We start from the raw sequence: 18,577 nt of genomic DNA on the forward strand, positions 1-18,577 counted from the left end.
TAAATGAAAGATCAAAGCTTTCATTGCGTTTTGGTTTTGAGGGTCCAGCTACACGACAACGGCGGTCGGAGCTGCTGAAACTGCAGCTGAAAACGACTCCCGAGGTGGAACTTTTGGAAATCTGTCTCCATGTAAACAGGGGAAAACACAACTTTTCAGAAATGCTGCAACTCCACACACACACACCACAGCTGAAGTAAACAGTTCTTTTGCTCATGCGTGGGTAGAAGGACGATAACAGCAATGGCCGCAGCCTCCAGAATGGCATGACTCCTCGTCCACATCTTCCTGGGACTTGGTAAAAGCAGAATCGACCGTATTAACAATCCAGCTCATCTGTCCACGAGAATGTTTATGTCTTATTGTTCTCTGCACCCATTAGTGGCCTTACAGCAAAATGTCAAAACACCTTAAAATAAATTTTTTTTAATGAAGAAAATTAAATTAATATTAATCCTAGCAACACAACGAGAATGACTAAATTTATTCTGCAGAAAATAAAGAGAAAATATATACCACAGTGTGCACTTTCACTTAAAACAAATCACAAGAAACTGACAATAAATAACTGGAAAAATAAACAGAGAAACTTCTGTGATTTATCCAAGGCAAACACAAAACCATTAACCATTTCACATAAGGTCAACATGCAAACTACATGCAGAAAAAGCCTAGGTTCGAACCAGAGGCCAGAGAGCTAACCACTACACCACAGTCTGAAGAGACTGCAATGCTTTGAAGTAGTAATTCCATGATACATACCAGGTTTCAATTAAGGAATGCTTTTTCATGTTGAAATGTTCCACAAGATTTGTTACTGCACAAAAACATTCTGACGGTTTCCGGACACGAATAGAAAAGTTTAAACTACATCTCATAAATTATGCAACAACTATTAGCAAATAGCAACTTACTTTAAATAACTATTCATTCATTTTAATATTTGTCTGCAACATTGGGTATGTAGGCTTAAGTATATTTGAAAGTAAAACAGGGTTGTTTCACCATTTTCCACTAAGGAAGAGAAAGTCTTACCAATTTGGAGTCACCGTTATTTTTAACACTAACAATAATTTATTTTGTAGCAAATGTAGCAATGTAATTAAATGTTTTATCACAAAAACGTACGTGGAAAATCAGTGACTGAAGCACATTTATACAATATGTATACAATGTTAGTATGTGCATCATGTTGGAAATGTACATTTTTGACATAACTGTGCCTAAAATCTGTTTTCGAGCTTCATCAAAAGTGTTCTACATTAAGAGACCATATGCAGAGATCCAACAGAAAGATACACTTCAGCATGAAAAGTAGTGGACATTTCAAGTGTACTGTAGACAACGCCACACACCCGCATCGTGTGTGTAAGACGTCACACATGGAGTACGGCTGGTTAAATGATCCTTCCTATATTTGATGGGCCCAGCTGTGTATCTGGCTGTCAGCCCGGGAGGCAGATCGGTGTCAATTCCAGTCAATATGTTTAGAAGTCATTAGTGTTCAATGTGAACTTCCCCTATAGGAGAGAAGCGATCGTCCTTGCCTCCTGTTTGTTTTTTCTTTTACTTTTAGTCAGCAACCTCTACAGGTAAAGTATTGAAACGTACTGTATTGACTCCTGCATGGAGGACGCCCAGTGTGTCCAATTCTAAAATCTTGAATCTGAAAGGCGGCCATCTTTGCTTTGTACTCAACTTCCCTTACAATTACAGTGACAATAAAAGAAAAAAAAAAAAAATCAGCTTTGTGCATCGGCAGCAGGCAAAATGTGTGTGTGTGTGTGTGTGTGTGGGGGGGGGGGGGGGGGGGGGGGGGGGGGGGGTAGTGTTGTGCTCGCAGACTGGGAGGATTGTGGCTACATGCAAAGAGTGGGAGGTGTGTTTTACTTCAGTTTGGAGACAGCTGAGTTGTGAGAAGGCAGCAGGCCGTAATTAATTGACAGCGCCGGCTAAAAATACTGTTTATGTCATATTTAAAAGGGTGTTTTGGAGAACAACATTGTGGACTGATTCACAAGGCTCAGTGAGCTAAGCTGTATTTGTGGATGCGTTGACACTCTCCGACTTCAGCCACACACACATTTTTTTTTTTTTTTTTAAAGGTTTTCATGTACATGGGATTATAAAATGATGCGTATTAAGTAATGGATCGAGCTTTGTTTACTAGTGTGGCACAAACAGACTACACGAGCACATCAATTTTGGATACGTCCTGTTTAATTGGCCAATTTGTACTTGATGGGCAAACCAACCGGGCATTATGCAACCAGCTAAAATAAACATGGTTTTCTCTACCTTCTGTGATTTTCAGCAGAATATTACATCTTGAATTACATTTTTAATGGCAACATCAAGTGTAGCACAGAGTACACGAACCTCAAAGAGAAGAATATAAACCATAAAAATGTGTATTTATGAGATTCATCTCCAACATAAAAACCTGGTGCACATATTGATTTAGCATATTGCATTAAAAATGACTGTTTCTTCTCTATTTAAATTTTTTTTTAATATACTTTGTGTTTTTATATGAACATCTCTTTTGAAATAGGTTTGATCAAACATATGGGCTCAGCTTTAACTCTTCACATGCACAAAATAAGTGACGATATTAAAGCTGCTTTATTCAACATTACACTGGTTGAGAGTGGAAATGTGATAAGGCCATTTCAATCCTTGTGAATAACCATCTGTGGAGCCGTTTAGCTCAGGGGTGTCAGAGTCATTTTAATTCAGCAGCCACATGCAGTCCAGTTTGATTTCAATAAATGAAAAGAAGGATGACTTAAAACTTCCAGCTTTTTTTTCTGTACAAAGAAGTACATTCAGAAATGCTTAAGGACATTTAGAAAAAGCTTTTTATGAACAATCCGAAGAAAAAAAAAAAAACTTCAAGTGCTTTCAAACCTGGTAATGCAGACAAAATCTATGTTCAGTCCATCGTTGTGTATTTTTACTGCTCAGATCAAAGCTTTAAAAAAAGAACAGGAGGAGGTCAACAACGGAGGCAGAAGTTTGCCGTTTATTGGCACTGGTCACTCTCTTCTTTCACCGTGTTTGATCGGACGCGATATTCTCCTGGAAGTGTTTCCAGAAGCTTTGCCAGGCAGTCGGTGTGTTTGCTTTCGCACTACATTCGCAGCGCAGCAGTGTGCAACTGGAGCCACACTGTTTGGGGTCTGCTCCACAGTGCCGGTGTGTTATTCACATCTACACTCATTCCCAAAACTCAACAAGGTCATCGTAAAAAAAAAAAAAAACGTGTGCGAAATCACCCGAAATGCTCTTCGTCCCTTCTCAGGCTGCAAGGTTTCTGCAGCTTTCAGTCTGCATGTTTCCACAAATCCACCATGACAGTATTGATCTGACGCTAACTGAATGATTAGCAGAAAGGTAGCTTGCTCTAACTGCAGTATCTTGCTGCAATTGGTTGTATAACATCAGTTAATCACACTAAAGTAGGACAACACCTCGTGGACAAAGTAGGAAAAGTAGGAGCTTTTTTAAAGATCAGGAATTCATGTAAAATGAACTATCAGTATTTGCTGTGACATGGCCAGAATAAAAGCAACAGAGCAAATGAGTAGGTCTTTTTTTTTTTTTTTTCTTCCTCTAAAGAGCGTTTTATGTGTTTGTGCCCGCTGAAGCTCCACCACAGAGAATCTCCCCCCACTGGTTGAAAAAGAAGACTGGCAAAGGGTGCAGCGGACCATTGTGTCATCTTGGCTTCGCACACAGGGGCGCATAAATGGAGATTCTTCAAGGATTCTTTTCCAGTAAAAATGGCATTTGCACTTCTTTGGCAGAGCCATACCTCTTCTCGTATCACCTCTTACCTTCTACAAATCCTACCATGGTTTTCTTTTCTTCTTTTTATCTTTCACTCTTTACACTGTGACATTCTTCAACAGAGCAACATAAAATACTCTGATTACAACCTTATGGGCACTGAAATGATTACACTGCACCTTCTCCAACCATCAGTGACATTGTGGTGTGTGCAGTTCAGCTATACAGACGCACTGCATGTGAGAATCATCCTTGCTTTTACTTCACCCACACACAGCCAAGTCAAGTGCCAGCTCTCAAAATAAACAAGTTCATGCACAGCATAACACAACACGGTCGCACATCATGGTCTTCATGCAGCGCAGCAACCGAGATCAACCTGATGCTTCTTCTGTCCCCGTATACATTATTTTACCTGGTAATCGTGATAACTGGACTTTGAGTCTGAGCATCATTTTTTTTTTTTTGGACATCAAGCACCGTTGTAATTTTCTTGAGGTTATCTTGCTTGCTGCTCGACGGACCTTCAAGCGGCCCACTTTTGGCCAGCTCTCACTTTGAGTTATGTTCATTTTGGTAGGTGAATACATATTAAATGAGATCATTTAGATATGTTAGTAGAAAGCTGAAGAACCAAAGCTTCATCGTATCGTCTGTATGTGAGTGATCAAAAGATTTTTAGCACGACACACCAATACTGTGTTTTTGTTTTTTTTTCTGGTGGCAGTTTGCATAAAACATTTGCAATCATCCATTCAGAGCCTCCTCTTCAGCTGGCCCCTCACAACTTCTGTTTGCACAGTTCATCATTTGATGTTTTGTGTTGCTTTTTGAAACGTCATCTGATGGAAACATAAAAAATGAAACATTTTGCAACAGATCGTTCTGAAGTATAAACTGGGCCAAAGCACATAAAGGCCTAAATTGACTACTCCACTTTGCACATCATGTCCTGGTGTTATTTTAAGTTTGTTCAGTTACAAAACAGTCCCAGTCCAAAATGTCCATCTGTTTGCATGAACATGAAATTTAGCAGATTCGAACAGGATCTTTGTGAATCAGATCAACCAGGTTGCAGAGGGTTGCAGCTGATCCCAGCCCACTATGGGTGAAGGAGAAAAACACTCTTTCTGACCAAATTAAAGACACCAATTAGCTCAAAATTTAGAAAACATTCAAACTCCACACAGAAAAATCTCCAAATCTTGTGGTATAACAGGAATCTTCTGGTTGTGTATTCAGTGTTGAGGTGCTCTCCACTACACCACCCTGCAGCCAGAAGCATAAAACAAGCTCAAAACCATCCATATAAACTCATAACATCTTGCATTCAAGCAGTGGTTGTTAAAGACAGACTTATTGTTTCCGCGCTTATCTGCAACTAAAAAGCTAAAATTGGCGAGAAAGCGCAGAGAAACGTTTCCAGAAGAAGTGTTTCATCTCTCGTCCTGAGGTGAAAAATGTTCTCACTCTCCGAGCCTGCGATGGTGGGCCTTTCCCCAGAGTTCATTAATTAGTTAATTAGTTAATTAGTCTGAACAGATGGCTGTGCAACACAAATCAGAAGGCTCTGTGGGCCTGGAGCAGGAGGAAGGTAGGAGAAGGTGAGCCCAAGCAGCGAACTGCAATCACTACTGTCACCGAACCTCTGAACCGGGCTACAAGCGGCAGACATCTTCCTCTCAGTCACCGCTTCCGCTCCGCAGCGACGGGGTGCATTATAAATTAATGAGAAAATTCCAGAAAGAACATAACCTTACTGGAAAATTACATGTGTAGCATGTCGTCCCGGAGTGAGAGCGTGAAGCCATACGTGAGGGTGCTGTGGTCACACTGCAGCAGCGTCTGTTGGAATGAATGCATTGCATCGGCGCAGAGTTTAAAAAGCATTTCTGAAGGTTTATTTTTAGACTGTTCCATCTCCCCCCCCCCCTTCTGTTTCCTTTTCCCTCACTGTCTCTCTATGATTCTCCCTCGCTCATCTGTCTCTATTCCCTGCTCTCCCTTCTTCCCTTCCTCCTCACTCTCCATCACTCCCTTAAAGGTGCAGGCATTGTATGAAATGAGGCTGGCATGTTTAAGCTCCCGTGTGTGTAAGTACAGGATAATACTACAGATTAGGACATAAAACTAATAAAAAAATATGGTATGCTTCTGTTTCGCACTTTGATTCAAACGCGCAGTGTCAGAGAGGAGTGCCATTAAAAATTCAGATGGATGGTGCATTATTCATATATATATTTTACGCACGGCACAGAACCAATTATTGCACACACACACAGTTGCACATGCACAAGAAGGAACTGGCAAACATGCATGCTTACGTTACACACAACATGCAAGCACATGCGTACACACACTCACGTACACACAAGGATAATCGCCTTAGTACAGTAACCCATTTAAAGCATAACTGAGTGTGAGAGCGAGTGAGAGGGAGAGAGAGCGAGAGAGAGAGAGAGAGAGAGAGAGAGAAGGAAAGAGAGTGAGAACGAGAAAGCACATATTCGCCCACATATCCAAAATTTTCAACAATGTTAAAGGAATCGAGGACACTGCGTCATCCATCCTCCATAATCACTCAGCAGTATCTGTCTGTGCTTCTGTCTGTGTGAACCTGGTATGTAGTCTAATGGCAGCATGTGGAGGTTCAAGGGGTTGTAAACAGACTGTACAATGCGTGAGTGCTCTTCACACATCTCCGACATGAATCACGGCCACGACGTAAATCGGCCGCCTTTACGGTGTGGGGAAAAAAAAAAAAAAAAAAAACCAGGTCGGTAAGCGTGTAAAAGGGAAGCAAACAAAGATACCGCTGATGGGGGTTTAGATGAGCGTGTGATTTTGTACCACACACATACACACAATCAGCACGGTTTCCAAATTGTGGGACGGATCTTGGCTTGATAAAGGTAACAATTTGTCAAACAGCTGTGGAAAAAAAAGACCACATAAAAAGCTGAAATGAAGCGTCAGGTCCAGGTCCTCGTTTCACCGACTCTCAGCATGTCCTTGTCCCTGCGCCTCTCCGCTGGCACTGTCAATAACAGTCTGGATCACGTTGCCCTCTGCTAATACTCACTGCAACTCTTGGACTCCATCCTAAACTACTCCCATTTCTCTGTTTATCATTATTCTGATATGTTGAAACAGGCGTGATGCAACAAACAAGATCCGGTTTCCCAACCTGGCAACCACAATGGCTGACACAGAGAGTGTGTGTGCAAACACCTTTGAAAGGCGACGACAAATGTAAATACTTGACTCTGCTGATATCCAGCAGCACAAGGCCTCGGTACACACACACACACACACACACGCAGGCCATGCAAAGCACTTGCAAAGCCCCAACAGAATGAACAAACAGAATACCTCTTAATCCAAAAACACACTGACAGCAACAGACACACATTTCAATTCTGTTTTCAGCGGCAGAATGTACACCAAAGGCACTGAGCTGTCGGTGGTGTCTCTGAAGTACGGTGAGTCAGGTCCTGGCTGTTGTCTCTACACAAGCGGATATTAATACGACAATTAATTATTCTGAAAGAAACATTTTTTTTTTGAAGCGAAGTGAACACAGTAAATACACCTGTTTGTGCTTTATTATGAAATCCCAGCGGCACAAATTACATTTGGTGGACAGATAAAACGAGTGGCTGCTGAAATGTGAGCGGTTTTAGTGACAAAACTGATAACTCGAGATTAATGAGACCTCATAATGTGTGATTTCAAGACCGTGAGGAAACACTATATGAGTGTTCGGGGACACGCAGTCCCAGATCGGTGATAGACTATAGTCTCTGACAACAAGCAGTTCTGCTATATGACCTGATGCTTTTAAAATGCTGCGTTCATGAGCTACTAAAAATGTAGGAATGGTTCCGCTTCTTTGGAAAAAAATACATCTCAACTCTGCGACTGGGAACTTCCCACAAGTAGGACGTTTCTGGGATCAATTGGTTGCAATTTCTGACTCAAATTTCCAACTTGAATTTGGAGTTGAGGTGTGAAAGTTGGAATTCAAACTATCTGGGGTCTAAACTAAAATTTCAATATGGCTGCTTGCACTGAGATGTCATATTTTGTACAGTCACTCACTGTTTTATATTTTGTTAAATTTCAGTGACTATTAATTACAATTCAGTACGCAAGTATTTCCTTCGTGTATGAAGACACAGAATGGAACATCATGTTTTTTGAAGAACATTTGTTAAAATATTTCTTCTACAGCATGCTGTCACACTGAGAAGAGTTACTTGTGTAACTGCAGTCTTGTGTATCAGCTGTGGGGGATTTGATTGTTTGTTTGTGTAATTATCTTAAAAAGCAAGAGTAGGGCAAACAGATTGTTAAGTTGTTTTCGTCAGGTTAAACATCACTGTGAAAAGAGGATCGACACACTTTTAAATATGACTCTGGATTAATGAGTTACTCCCACAAACACACACATACACTAATATAAATATACTGTCATAAGGTAACATATGACAATGTTTTTATTATTTGAGAGCTTTCAAAGTGGGGAAATACTATAATTTCGCACTACAACTCATTTCATAGTTTTGAATCATCTTGATAAAACAACAGAGGATGTTTCAAAATAAAAGGATCAAACCACTTCATGCAGAGTTAAAGTGGTTAAATCCCCTTGTCTCAGTCTATGTTGATCATTTAAACAGATGTAAAGGTTTTTTTTTTTTCTGAATATAGTATCATGACACTCGGTTGTATTGACATTTTTGTACAGTTCCTGTTTTCCTGTTTATTAAATGACATTCCTATGTTGTGTCAGATGTAATTTACCAAATCAGAAAGCTGATAAAAGCAATATTAGTTGTGTTTGAGTGCTTTCAGTGGGATGTTGTCTCGCACAGCAGCTCCCTGGAGACACTGCTGAATACCTGTTCTCTCTTTTGTAGATCGCTGCCAGCACTTTCCCTTTCATGTCCTTCCTGCTGTAGCATGTCAACACAGCTGAACGGATTTGAAGAGAGTGGCTACTTTACGTTGGGACTCAAATCAAATCTTTGCAGTACATGCCGCCACTGGTATGAAGTGAGTGACACTCGTGCGGCTTGTGATGTTATCTCAGAGTGAGACGAGATGAGAACCAGTGATTCAGACTGGGCTGCACAAGGGGGAGTCATGCTTGTTGCATGCAACTGCACAAGCAACCAATCACAGCATAGCTTTTGTCGCTCTGTCAGAATGTTTCTAGGAGCCTTTTTGTGCATTGTATAGGTTGGTAGTAAGTTCCACTCACAATCTTGCATATTCTGAAGTTGTGGCTACTTTTAATATTATTTTATTAGTTAAATTAGCTTTTCCTTTTTTTTTTTCTTTTCTTTTGTATTTCCATTGTTTTTTTGTCTTTTATTTCGACAGTTTGCCTGTAGAGATGAAATAACGTAAGGTTTTATGTGGCCTCCCTTGCTGAGCAGTCTTTTCTTAGGTAAGTTTAAATTTCAGTTTTTCCTGCTCTTCCTGACTGAGAGAAGCTATACCACACCTTTCAACCTCAGCCTCTGTGACCCACAGAGGAAGGTCAAAGTGAGATGATCCATGTCAGAGGAAAGCCCCACAGCGTTGTCAAGAGCGTCCATCACCTGATGAATCGGGCATGAGGCGCGGCGAACTTACCGAGCACGCCGAGGCGATAGTTCATGGTGACCACGATCACGCTTCCATAGGCGGCGAGGACGCTGCCGTCGAACATGTTCCCTGAGCCCTCCATGTAGGAGCCCCCGTGGATGAACAGCATCACCGGCTTCTTGCGACGATCCCGAATATCTGCAGCACAGAAATGATCATATTCATAGTTTTTCTTTACGCGCTCTAATACGACAGTTTATCTGTATATACACATGCTGCAGTCTTTAAAACAACACCTATGCAAACTTTCCCTGAAGTGCAACTCTGAAAAAGAGAAATACTTCACGTTTGTCCCTCTGGGCCTGTCCTCTATATTTTATTCTGTGATGTCTGTTTGCCCTCTCTTGTCCACGCATGGTACCTTCCCAAACTGCCATTCCCCATGTGTGGAGCAAATGGTGCAGGCATGTTGTTGACGCTCTCTCTCTCCCTGTTATTGGTGTCTCTGTGCCCATCAGTGTGTTGCTATGGTTCACTCTGTCAGCCCTGTGTGCCCACCTCCTCCCTCCGCTCTCCCTCCCCTCACTCTCGCAGCGTCTGTGGTACGGTCTGAGTGTCTGTGTGTGGATAAGGCTGAGAGAGCTGCCAGTGCAGCCCCAGTTAGGCTCGAGCGTCTGCACTGTGCAGGGCCTGTGGATAATTTGTATGAAAGCCAGACCAAGTGGAAACATAAATAACAGCCACAGCATCTGTTTACCCTGATGAGCTTCAGCACTCAGAGATGGGGGGGAGACGGGGAGATAAGAGGAGAGAAAGACAGATAAGGGAGGGAGAAAGTGAAGCGGGGAGGGATGGACGGTGTGTGTGTGTGTGTGTGTGTGTGGGGGGGGGGGGGGGGGCAGAGAGAGGAAGGAGATGAAAATAGGGCAGCGTGAGAGAACTGACGGGGGTAGAGAGGAAAGGATGGGAGGTTCACACCAAAAAAAAAAAAAAAGAGAGAGAGAGAGAGCAGGGATGAAAAACATATGAAACGTTACAAAGCAAGTCATACATAGGGAGCTACGCTAATGAACACTCAAATTCACACAAGACACACACACACACACACACACACACACACACACACACACACACACACACACACTTTCTTGCATAGGCAGCTGCGATGTTGAGTCGCTATGGAAACTGCCTCTCGCTAATAGAACTGCACCATTCCATCGCACCGACTCACTGAACGCCTGTTGCCGTGGTAACAAATTCTACTCACGTATTTGCACACCCGCCTGCATCACCACCTGAATCTCAGGTTACACATGCACTTGGGTGCGTCACTCACAGTCGCACACAAGACCGAACTAAGGAGGCGGGTGCGGGGGGGGGGGGGGGGGGGGGGGGGGGACGACACATATGGCCTCACACATGCGGGCATCTTTAATGGATCACACAGAAGACAAGAGCGGGCTGCTTCAATCGAAATATTTTGAGCCGTGCACCCCCGATGCTGCTCCCTTTTTCTTTAGCCCGTCTCTTGTGTATGCTCCGAAGCTCGGCTGATTTCCCGGAGGATATGTAAACAAGTTCAATTATCTCGCCGTTACCAGGACCGTATAGAGTAGGAGTGACGAGTCAGCCGGCGTCATCGGCCACACTCACGGCAACACTCAGGACATAAATGAAACCCTTAGAGAGAGAGGGAACCTATGCAATGACATACATCTCCACATAAGAGGTCGGCAAATTGTTTTCTTTTCGCTGCTGAGTACCTCTCCTGATGTAAACACATTTGCTCTCAGTCGGTGCGGCACGACGACGACACTCTCCAAACCTGACGACGGAGCCTGGAGATTGCAGACCGCTGACACACGCGTTTGACCACTGGTATGGGCTCCAATAGCCTGGAGCCACTACAGCCGCCAGCGGAGGTGAGGCATGGGCAGCACGGGTCTGATAAGATCACTGCTCTTTAACTCCACAATGCCACAAACTTGTAGCGTACAGCCCCAACAGACACGGACCCGTGTAGCATCAGTCGAGGTCATTTATCAGGATTCAAAATGCTTTAAGAAGCTTGTTTCAATACAACTAGGCTCCTTTTTTAATAAAGCACACAGACTGGTATGGTCCACCTCTATTGTTGTGCTTAAAACCAATGTAATTTAGACAGAAATAATATTTTACAACGGTGCAGATAAAAGAGGAGGAACGTTAAATTCAATATAAACACATTACAGAATGAATTGGAAGAGATGTTCAGTGAATCAAATCAAATCTAACCGGCTGGTTTTTATAGCGGGATTGGGGGGGGGGGGGTTCCCGTCCCCTGGGGGGGTGTCAGAGTGATGCAGGGTGTTTAGCTAGCAAACTGCAACCATAATTGAATAATTGAACAAGTGTTGATCCTCAATAAATGAATGTGATGGCTATGTCTTCCATTCTTCCTTTTTTTTGATAAGCAAAATGCACTAAACCTGCAAAAAAGCTTTTATATCCAAGAGATGCAGAGTTTTAGAAAAGTTGAGTCTACATTGCTTATTCGGAAATGCAGTAGCATGCTATAAGACCTGCATGGAGGCTTTGGTGGATTTCATATTTTAATTCCACATTGGACAAACTCTGCTGGAAGTAACAAGCTTTCTAATGACAGTTCTTGTACTTTGAAGATTTATTTATGTGCCTTTATATGAGCAGAGCAGTGAGACAGGAACTATGTGAACTAAAGTATCTGAGTGACCTCCAGCAAGTCGCCACCCCACCAAGGTTTGAACCGACTGTCTTCTCAGAAAGAACACAGTCTTACGTTCTCCAACCTCACTATTCCGTTATCAGGAGGAACCTCTTTGGTGTAATGGGAGGTATATTTGCTTATTCTTGGTACACTGATTTAAATAGGCTGTTTTATCGAGTTGTCCTCCGCATTTACCATTGAAATTTTCTTTCATTGGCTTCTTTTGAAACCCCGGAGCCAACCGGTGGGGTTTTCTAAGCTAAATACAGACGGGTGAGAAATTATGAGAAAAAAAAAAAAAAAAAAAAAACAACCTTAAAAGCATCTCAGTGAGGTGTTGGGCCACCACATGCTGCCAGAGCGGCTTCAATGAGCTTAAGCTTTGAGGCCACAGTCTCTGTGACCGAGAGCCGTAAACACACTTCTTCCAAAAGATATCCCCTCATTTGGTGGAGACACTTTGGTCCAAAATCTCCCATTTGAGTTCATTTTATTTGAGATATTGTGACTATAAAGGCTTTCTCAATGAATATAAACTCTTTTCCGGCCTATCATTTTCCTTGTTGTGGTGCAGATGACAAAAAAAACCAAAAAACAAAAACAAAAACAAAAAAATACTACAATCTTAACATAAAGAAAATTTCAATGAAACCTTCTGGTGCAAAATACAGTGAAATGTCCAGAAAACTTCTCCCATTGCTGTTGCATTATGCATGCTTTTACAGATTCCCTCTGACAGCTTGGCTTTGAGGCTAAAGCGAGTTTGCTCACAATGATCTCAGGGTCTCAGTGTTGTGTTCGCAACTCTTTTAAGACATTTGTTAAAGAAAAATAAATAGTTTTATTTAAATTTATTCAAGTCTGCTTGGCGGTTTGGGTGGTCGGATTGAGACCTCCTGTAGACCTTATGTTTAACGCCCCTGATCTGCACAATGATCATAAATGACCATTTGTTGGTACCAACTGTATATGAGTTTTTTTCTGGATATCTATACCAAAAATTTATGTTTTCACTATATCTTAAACCATCATTTAAAGTAAAGCATTTGAAGGAACAAAGTAACAGAACAAAGTAACAAAGTAATGTAAGTATTCATTTTTTGACAAAAATCAACCAACGGTTCATGCATACAATGCATAAAATGACTTAAAATTTGCAGAAAGTATGAATTAAGCAAGGCCACTTTTATATTCTGGGTGTCAGTGTTGCATCCAGAAAGCAGTCTTTCATGTTTTAAAAGTGAAGCATTGATAAATAGTGAGCAGTTTGCAAACGATTCAACCATTTGCACACATTCTTCTTCTTCTTCTTTTTAACTTGTTGATTTCACTTGTACCAGTGGCAGTATCAAAAGACTGAATGTGCTGGAGATGAATAGTTACAGTACAGACCTTCCATTGCCATTTATATAGCATAATAGGAGAAATCTTGGACGAGGCATAACCATTGTCGTCATGGTCTTTTATATAAAAAATATGAGTATGACATGAGGTTATTCTACACTTTGATGTAGTCTGTAATTGTAGTCTGACTAATTCATAAAAAATGTTTCTGAATCTGTTGTTAAGTATGAACAAATCTTGTTGATAATGGAGTTTATTGCTCTATATAATAGAAACCGCCATAAGAAATATATTGAAATTGCATAAATGTATTATCTGATTTTACATCTGATCTTTATCATGTAATAATTTGATATTAAGTAACTTCTAAAAGAAGTCTAATAAAATGTTATAGCAAAAATAAATAATGCATTAAGATATAAAAAGTTTCACTTAGATGCTGTGATGCTGAGGAAGGATTTTTCCCAAACTGATCATCTAATCCAAGGGTGTCAAACATAAGGTCTGTGGGCTGAAACCAGTCCACAAGCGGTTCTAATGCGGACCACAACCCCACCAAATAAATTGTAAAGAGAACAAAGTAGGCATTTCATTTTAACTTCTTCAAAACAAATTAGAGTCAGTGTGGCACTAATTCGCCTGTTCGGACCACTCAAGATGAAATTGGGCTGCATGTGGCACCTGAACTAAAACGTGTTTGACACTCCAGATCCAGGTTGGAAAATATTTGCACTACAACATTTTTTTTTTGGTTGAGTTTATGCAAACTCAACCAAAAAAACCAAACATGCTTTTCAGAAGATTTACTGTCGTCCAATCAGAAAAGGAGGTGGCAAGGCTGCATGTGTGTTGCAAGTAAGGGGAAAACAGCACAATGACTAGAAGGCTTTGGACACAAACAGGGAGGTGATTAGGGGGCGCAGGGGGTTCCACTCAGACCGAATCCAAGGCATATAAGGCCAACAAGGAGCTCATTGTCTTTCCTGCCTGCCTCCAACACACTGGCACATTATTCACTCCTCTCTTTTCCATCTAACCTGATACCATCCTCCCCAATATCCACCTCCCCTCTCTCTCTCTCTCACACACCCATTCTCAAAGCAACATCTTACCTCCCAACCAGAAACTGCCAGTGTTTTTATTGCTGCGGTCCACTCTCATTCACTCTCGTATGGAAATTTCGATTGATTTGGGGGCGTTTAAGCTTTTTTTTTTTTTTTTTTTTTTTTTTGCCTGACTCAGCACTTGAATATTTTTTCGCAATCAAACCCGACGCCCGGCGATGCGGCTTCCTCCGAAGTCCGACGCGGCTGTATCACGGAAAATGTTGAGGAACGTGTGTTGGATTCATACCTCAGTCACACCGCAGCTCTCCTGATGTTGTCAAGATCCATCAGGTGTCGGCATAAATGTCAAGCCCGAACCGATCTCCCACCAATCCAAGCTCTCACGCTCTGTCTTTCTCCACATCTCTCTCACTTTCAAAGCCCTATAAATGTCATTTCATCAGACACTTGTCTTCATTATGACTATTTTTTGCCTTCTACCCCCCCCCCCCCCCCCCCCCCCCACCATTGCCCTCCGCGGTGCTCGGCTTTTTCTTTTCTTTCATCTCTATTCTATCATTCAGCTCCTCTCCACAATCCTGTGTGAATCCTTCCCTCTGTTTTTACCGTTAAGAAACCACACAATTGGATTAGCTACATCTGTCTCTTTTTAAACCAGAGCAATTAGAGATGCAACGGAGAGGGAGAATTCAATACCCAAATAGCACACAGCTCAAAATGCAGCAGAGAAAAAAAAAAAAAAAAAAGACTCGAGAGGCATGCACACAGGCACAAATTAAAGCACATGCATTCCCGTGTCGATCTGCACATGCGCGCACATGCACGAACGGAGACGTAACACACTGGTGGATCTACTATGTAAGATACAGTAGGACACATGTAGAGGAACAGACGCACATGCTGTCTGTACAGATTTCGGTTGCATCAGTAAAGAGAAGCGGCAGCAGCTGCTTTTGGGCTGCAGCGAGCGAACTCGAAAATGTTGAGCAACAGCAGAAACAGGCAGAGAACCCTTCATGTAGACCGAGGCGGAAAACAAGGGCCAAGGTAAAGCCCAATAGCATGATGAAGAGGGCTAATTTTCCAAAACTTAAGCCGCAGAAAACGTGTGCAGGTGAAAGCCAAAGCGCTGGGTATCGATTTTCAGCGATGCATCAGACAGGATAGCTGAAGCATCAGCATGTGGCTGATCCACCACATAGCAGCTGAGAAAAGAAAGCAAATTAGCTCTTTCACACATGGAACCAAAAGCAGTCTTTGCTATGAGGTTGGAAATGAAGAACGATCACTTTTCCTGTTGCTTTTATTTCACTAAACGCGTGCCTCTGAGAAGAAAAGATGGATTTGAGCGCCAATAAAGGCAGTTAACAATGGATAATGTAGTGTGCACATAGAGCGATGACTCTGAGATGATTATTAATACAGATGTAAGCACCATATTCCCCACGGAGTGTAAAAAGTGGAGCAGGAGGAGGAAAAAAAAAATCATGCAATTAAAATACCTTCATCCCTGGGTCTGTTCATTGTAGACTCGTCTTGTTTTTTAGTGAGCGGACCTGAGGAGGAGAGGAGACACAAAAGAGAATATTTAGAAACATTAAAAGAGGAAGAAGAAGAAAGGGAAACTCAAGAAAGAATTCAAAGAGAAAATGAACAAAGCTGTTTCACTAGTTGGCTGTGCATGAGGCGTGCACACTGTTTTCTTTAAAAGATAACCTCCAACTCATCTGTTTTAACTGCTTAGGACCGAGTGAAGGGCCGCCTCGTAAATGACCCCAGAGGCCAGCGCTCCTCAGCCCTTCTCCCAATCAGTCCTGACACACTGCTGCTTTGTAAAGGAAAATCAATGAGCAGAATCAAGCCATCACTCTTTTCAGTCTTAAAAAGAAAAAAAAAAAAAAGAAAGAAAGAAAGAAAGGAAGGAAAAAAGCTGAGGAATGCCAAGATCCTGTGTGTCAGGACAGCGATGCAGACCAACAATGAAGAGACGAGAGACACACACTTCTGAGAAAATGTGACCCTGTACGGTGAAGTGTGCAACCTGAAATGCAAGACTTGTTGACCAAATTAGCAAAGAGGGAGCTGTTTTTGATATTTACGCCGCCCACGGCGGCCTGTGACAGGATTCCCCTCATCAAGGTCAAAGAGCCGCCCCACATTAAGCTTTAATGGTTACGCCAGTTAAATGCTCCATAGGGCAGAGCCAATAACAAGCATTTATCACACTGACCAACCAATGCCCTGGCGTGTCAACCTCTGTAAGTCTTAACTGATAAGGATCCCATTAATTTGTTTTTTTTCCCCTCCGTTTCTGTCAGCGGCGCTTTCCATCAGCAAACAATTACCACTGGGTTTGGTGTCGTCCTCTCTCTGCGTGTCTTCAAGGAAGTCATTAAACACGTTCACGTTCACGCAGACGTACGCCCCTCCGCACTGCACATACGCGCATTAAAAGTCCCCACGCCACACGAGGCACGCCAAAGGTGTCCTTATCATCTGTTGCTGTCCTACTTGTGCTCAGCCGGCAGCGTCCTCCCCTCTGCTCGCCGGTGGGGAGGCGTTGCAGTTAAAAAAAAAAAAAAACAAAAAAAAAAAACTCTACGTTGGGATGCCAAGGGGTTTATCACTCTGGCAGCGTGCTGCTGACATGTCTGTTTCTACCGTTCTGCCGGAAGACCTCACAGCCAAACGATGGCATACATTCCCTTTTCACAGTGCTTTGCGCCTACTGACGGCGGAGTCGCACAGCATCACTGCACACCGCCATTACAATGCTGCGTTTTCGCCCAGCCGTCCGTACGAATATGGTTTCCTCATATAAAATGTTTATCTTCGGCCTAAATGGGAAGGGATCGATGCTGAATGGATTTGCCGCATCATCAGAGCACCACCGTGCAGGCGCCTGATCCGGAGAGCACTTACTGCCGCGACGGGGAGATGGTACAGCCGCCGGTTCTGGGGCTACAGAGCAGACAGGTAGACAAACCGGTAATGGATGGAAAGGCACATTAGTCCTCTGTCTTGTCAGCACTTCCTCGCTTAGAACCACTCTAAAACCACACCTTGCCGCCTAATGGAAGCTACTCGGATTTCAGATCAGAACCTAATGCCAAATGAAAAAAACTAAACTCTGCGTGAGGATGAGGATTGAACTTTGTTGAGTATGAATACTGGACTTCTCTGTCGCATGTGGAGATTGCTGATCTGTTTTCACCATCCTAGATTAGCATGCTAATATTAGCTTGTAAGCACAAATCACCAAGACCTCTGAGGTCCAAGTCACAAAGGGCAAAAACCTGGATGAAAGGGATACGATAAAAACCGATGGAGTCATCTTCTATTCCGCTCCATCTAAAGGAGTCTGAGCACACTGACCAGGATATTCATGAACAGATTCCAATCGTACAGAGAGACAGTCGGTCACATTTACCGTCACACCAATGAGCAATTTAGGTCCTGTTTACACAACATTGTCAAGAGACCACTTTCGTTGTGTTTTATGTGACAACAGAGTTCAGAGCCACTGAAGACACACCTTTTTGAAAACATCTCCCAACTTGGAACTTTTTAAAAACATTTTGACTCCATCTCTATGTGAAAATGCCGCTTTTTTTTTTTTTTTTTTTTTCTTTTAAATCGCTGCTACTGTGCATGCACGCCAAAAGCCGCAGTGAATAGTGGGGCCAAACAGTCGGGGCCTCCAGGGTGTCATGACTCCCAGTCCACATTCTTCAGGGACTTGGTAGTTTTATAGTTGAGAGTTACCGGGTATATATATATATCCAACTTTGTCATCTGTATACATGAAAGTACTCACCATTATTATTGTTTACAAGTTCTCTGCATGCATGTTTGTGTGTGTGGTGTTATTAACAAAACAACCAGCCCCCACTAATGGTCCAACATGAAAATACATCAGTTTAAGCACATTTCATCAGCGGACCAACAAAACAACATTATAACACCGAAACAAATCTTCATTGCAATCCACACACAAATTTCAAGTTAATTGCAGTTTCATGGAAGGTGGTGGGATCAACTACTCCTGAAATGT

At 42.3% G+C, this 18,577-nt stretch overlaps 1 protein-coding gene across 1 annotated transcript in view; it reads right to left on the reverse strand.

Moving 5' to 3' along the window:
* LOC115396095 (neuroligin-2-like) overlaps positions 1-18,577 on the reverse strand; it is a 75,106-nt gene that overhangs the window by 16,568 nt on the left and 39,961 nt on the right. The window contains exons 3-4 of the mRNA XM_030101862.1: positions 16,026-16,079; positions 9,436-9,585 (exon numbers count right to left, since the gene is read on the reverse strand). Coding sequence (XP_029957722.1) covers positions 9,436-9,585; positions 16,026-16,079 — 204 coding nt within the window. The remainder of the gene's footprint in view (positions 1-9,435; positions 9,586-16,025; positions 16,080-18,577) is intronic.

Source organism: Salarias fasciatus, chromosome 10 (genome assembly GCF_902148845.1).
Source record: "Salarias fasciatus chromosome 10, fSalaFa1.1, whole genome shotgun sequence".
NCBI classification, from domain to species: domain Eukaryota; kingdom Metazoa; phylum Chordata; class Actinopteri; order Blenniiformes; family Blenniidae; genus Salarias; species Salarias fasciatus.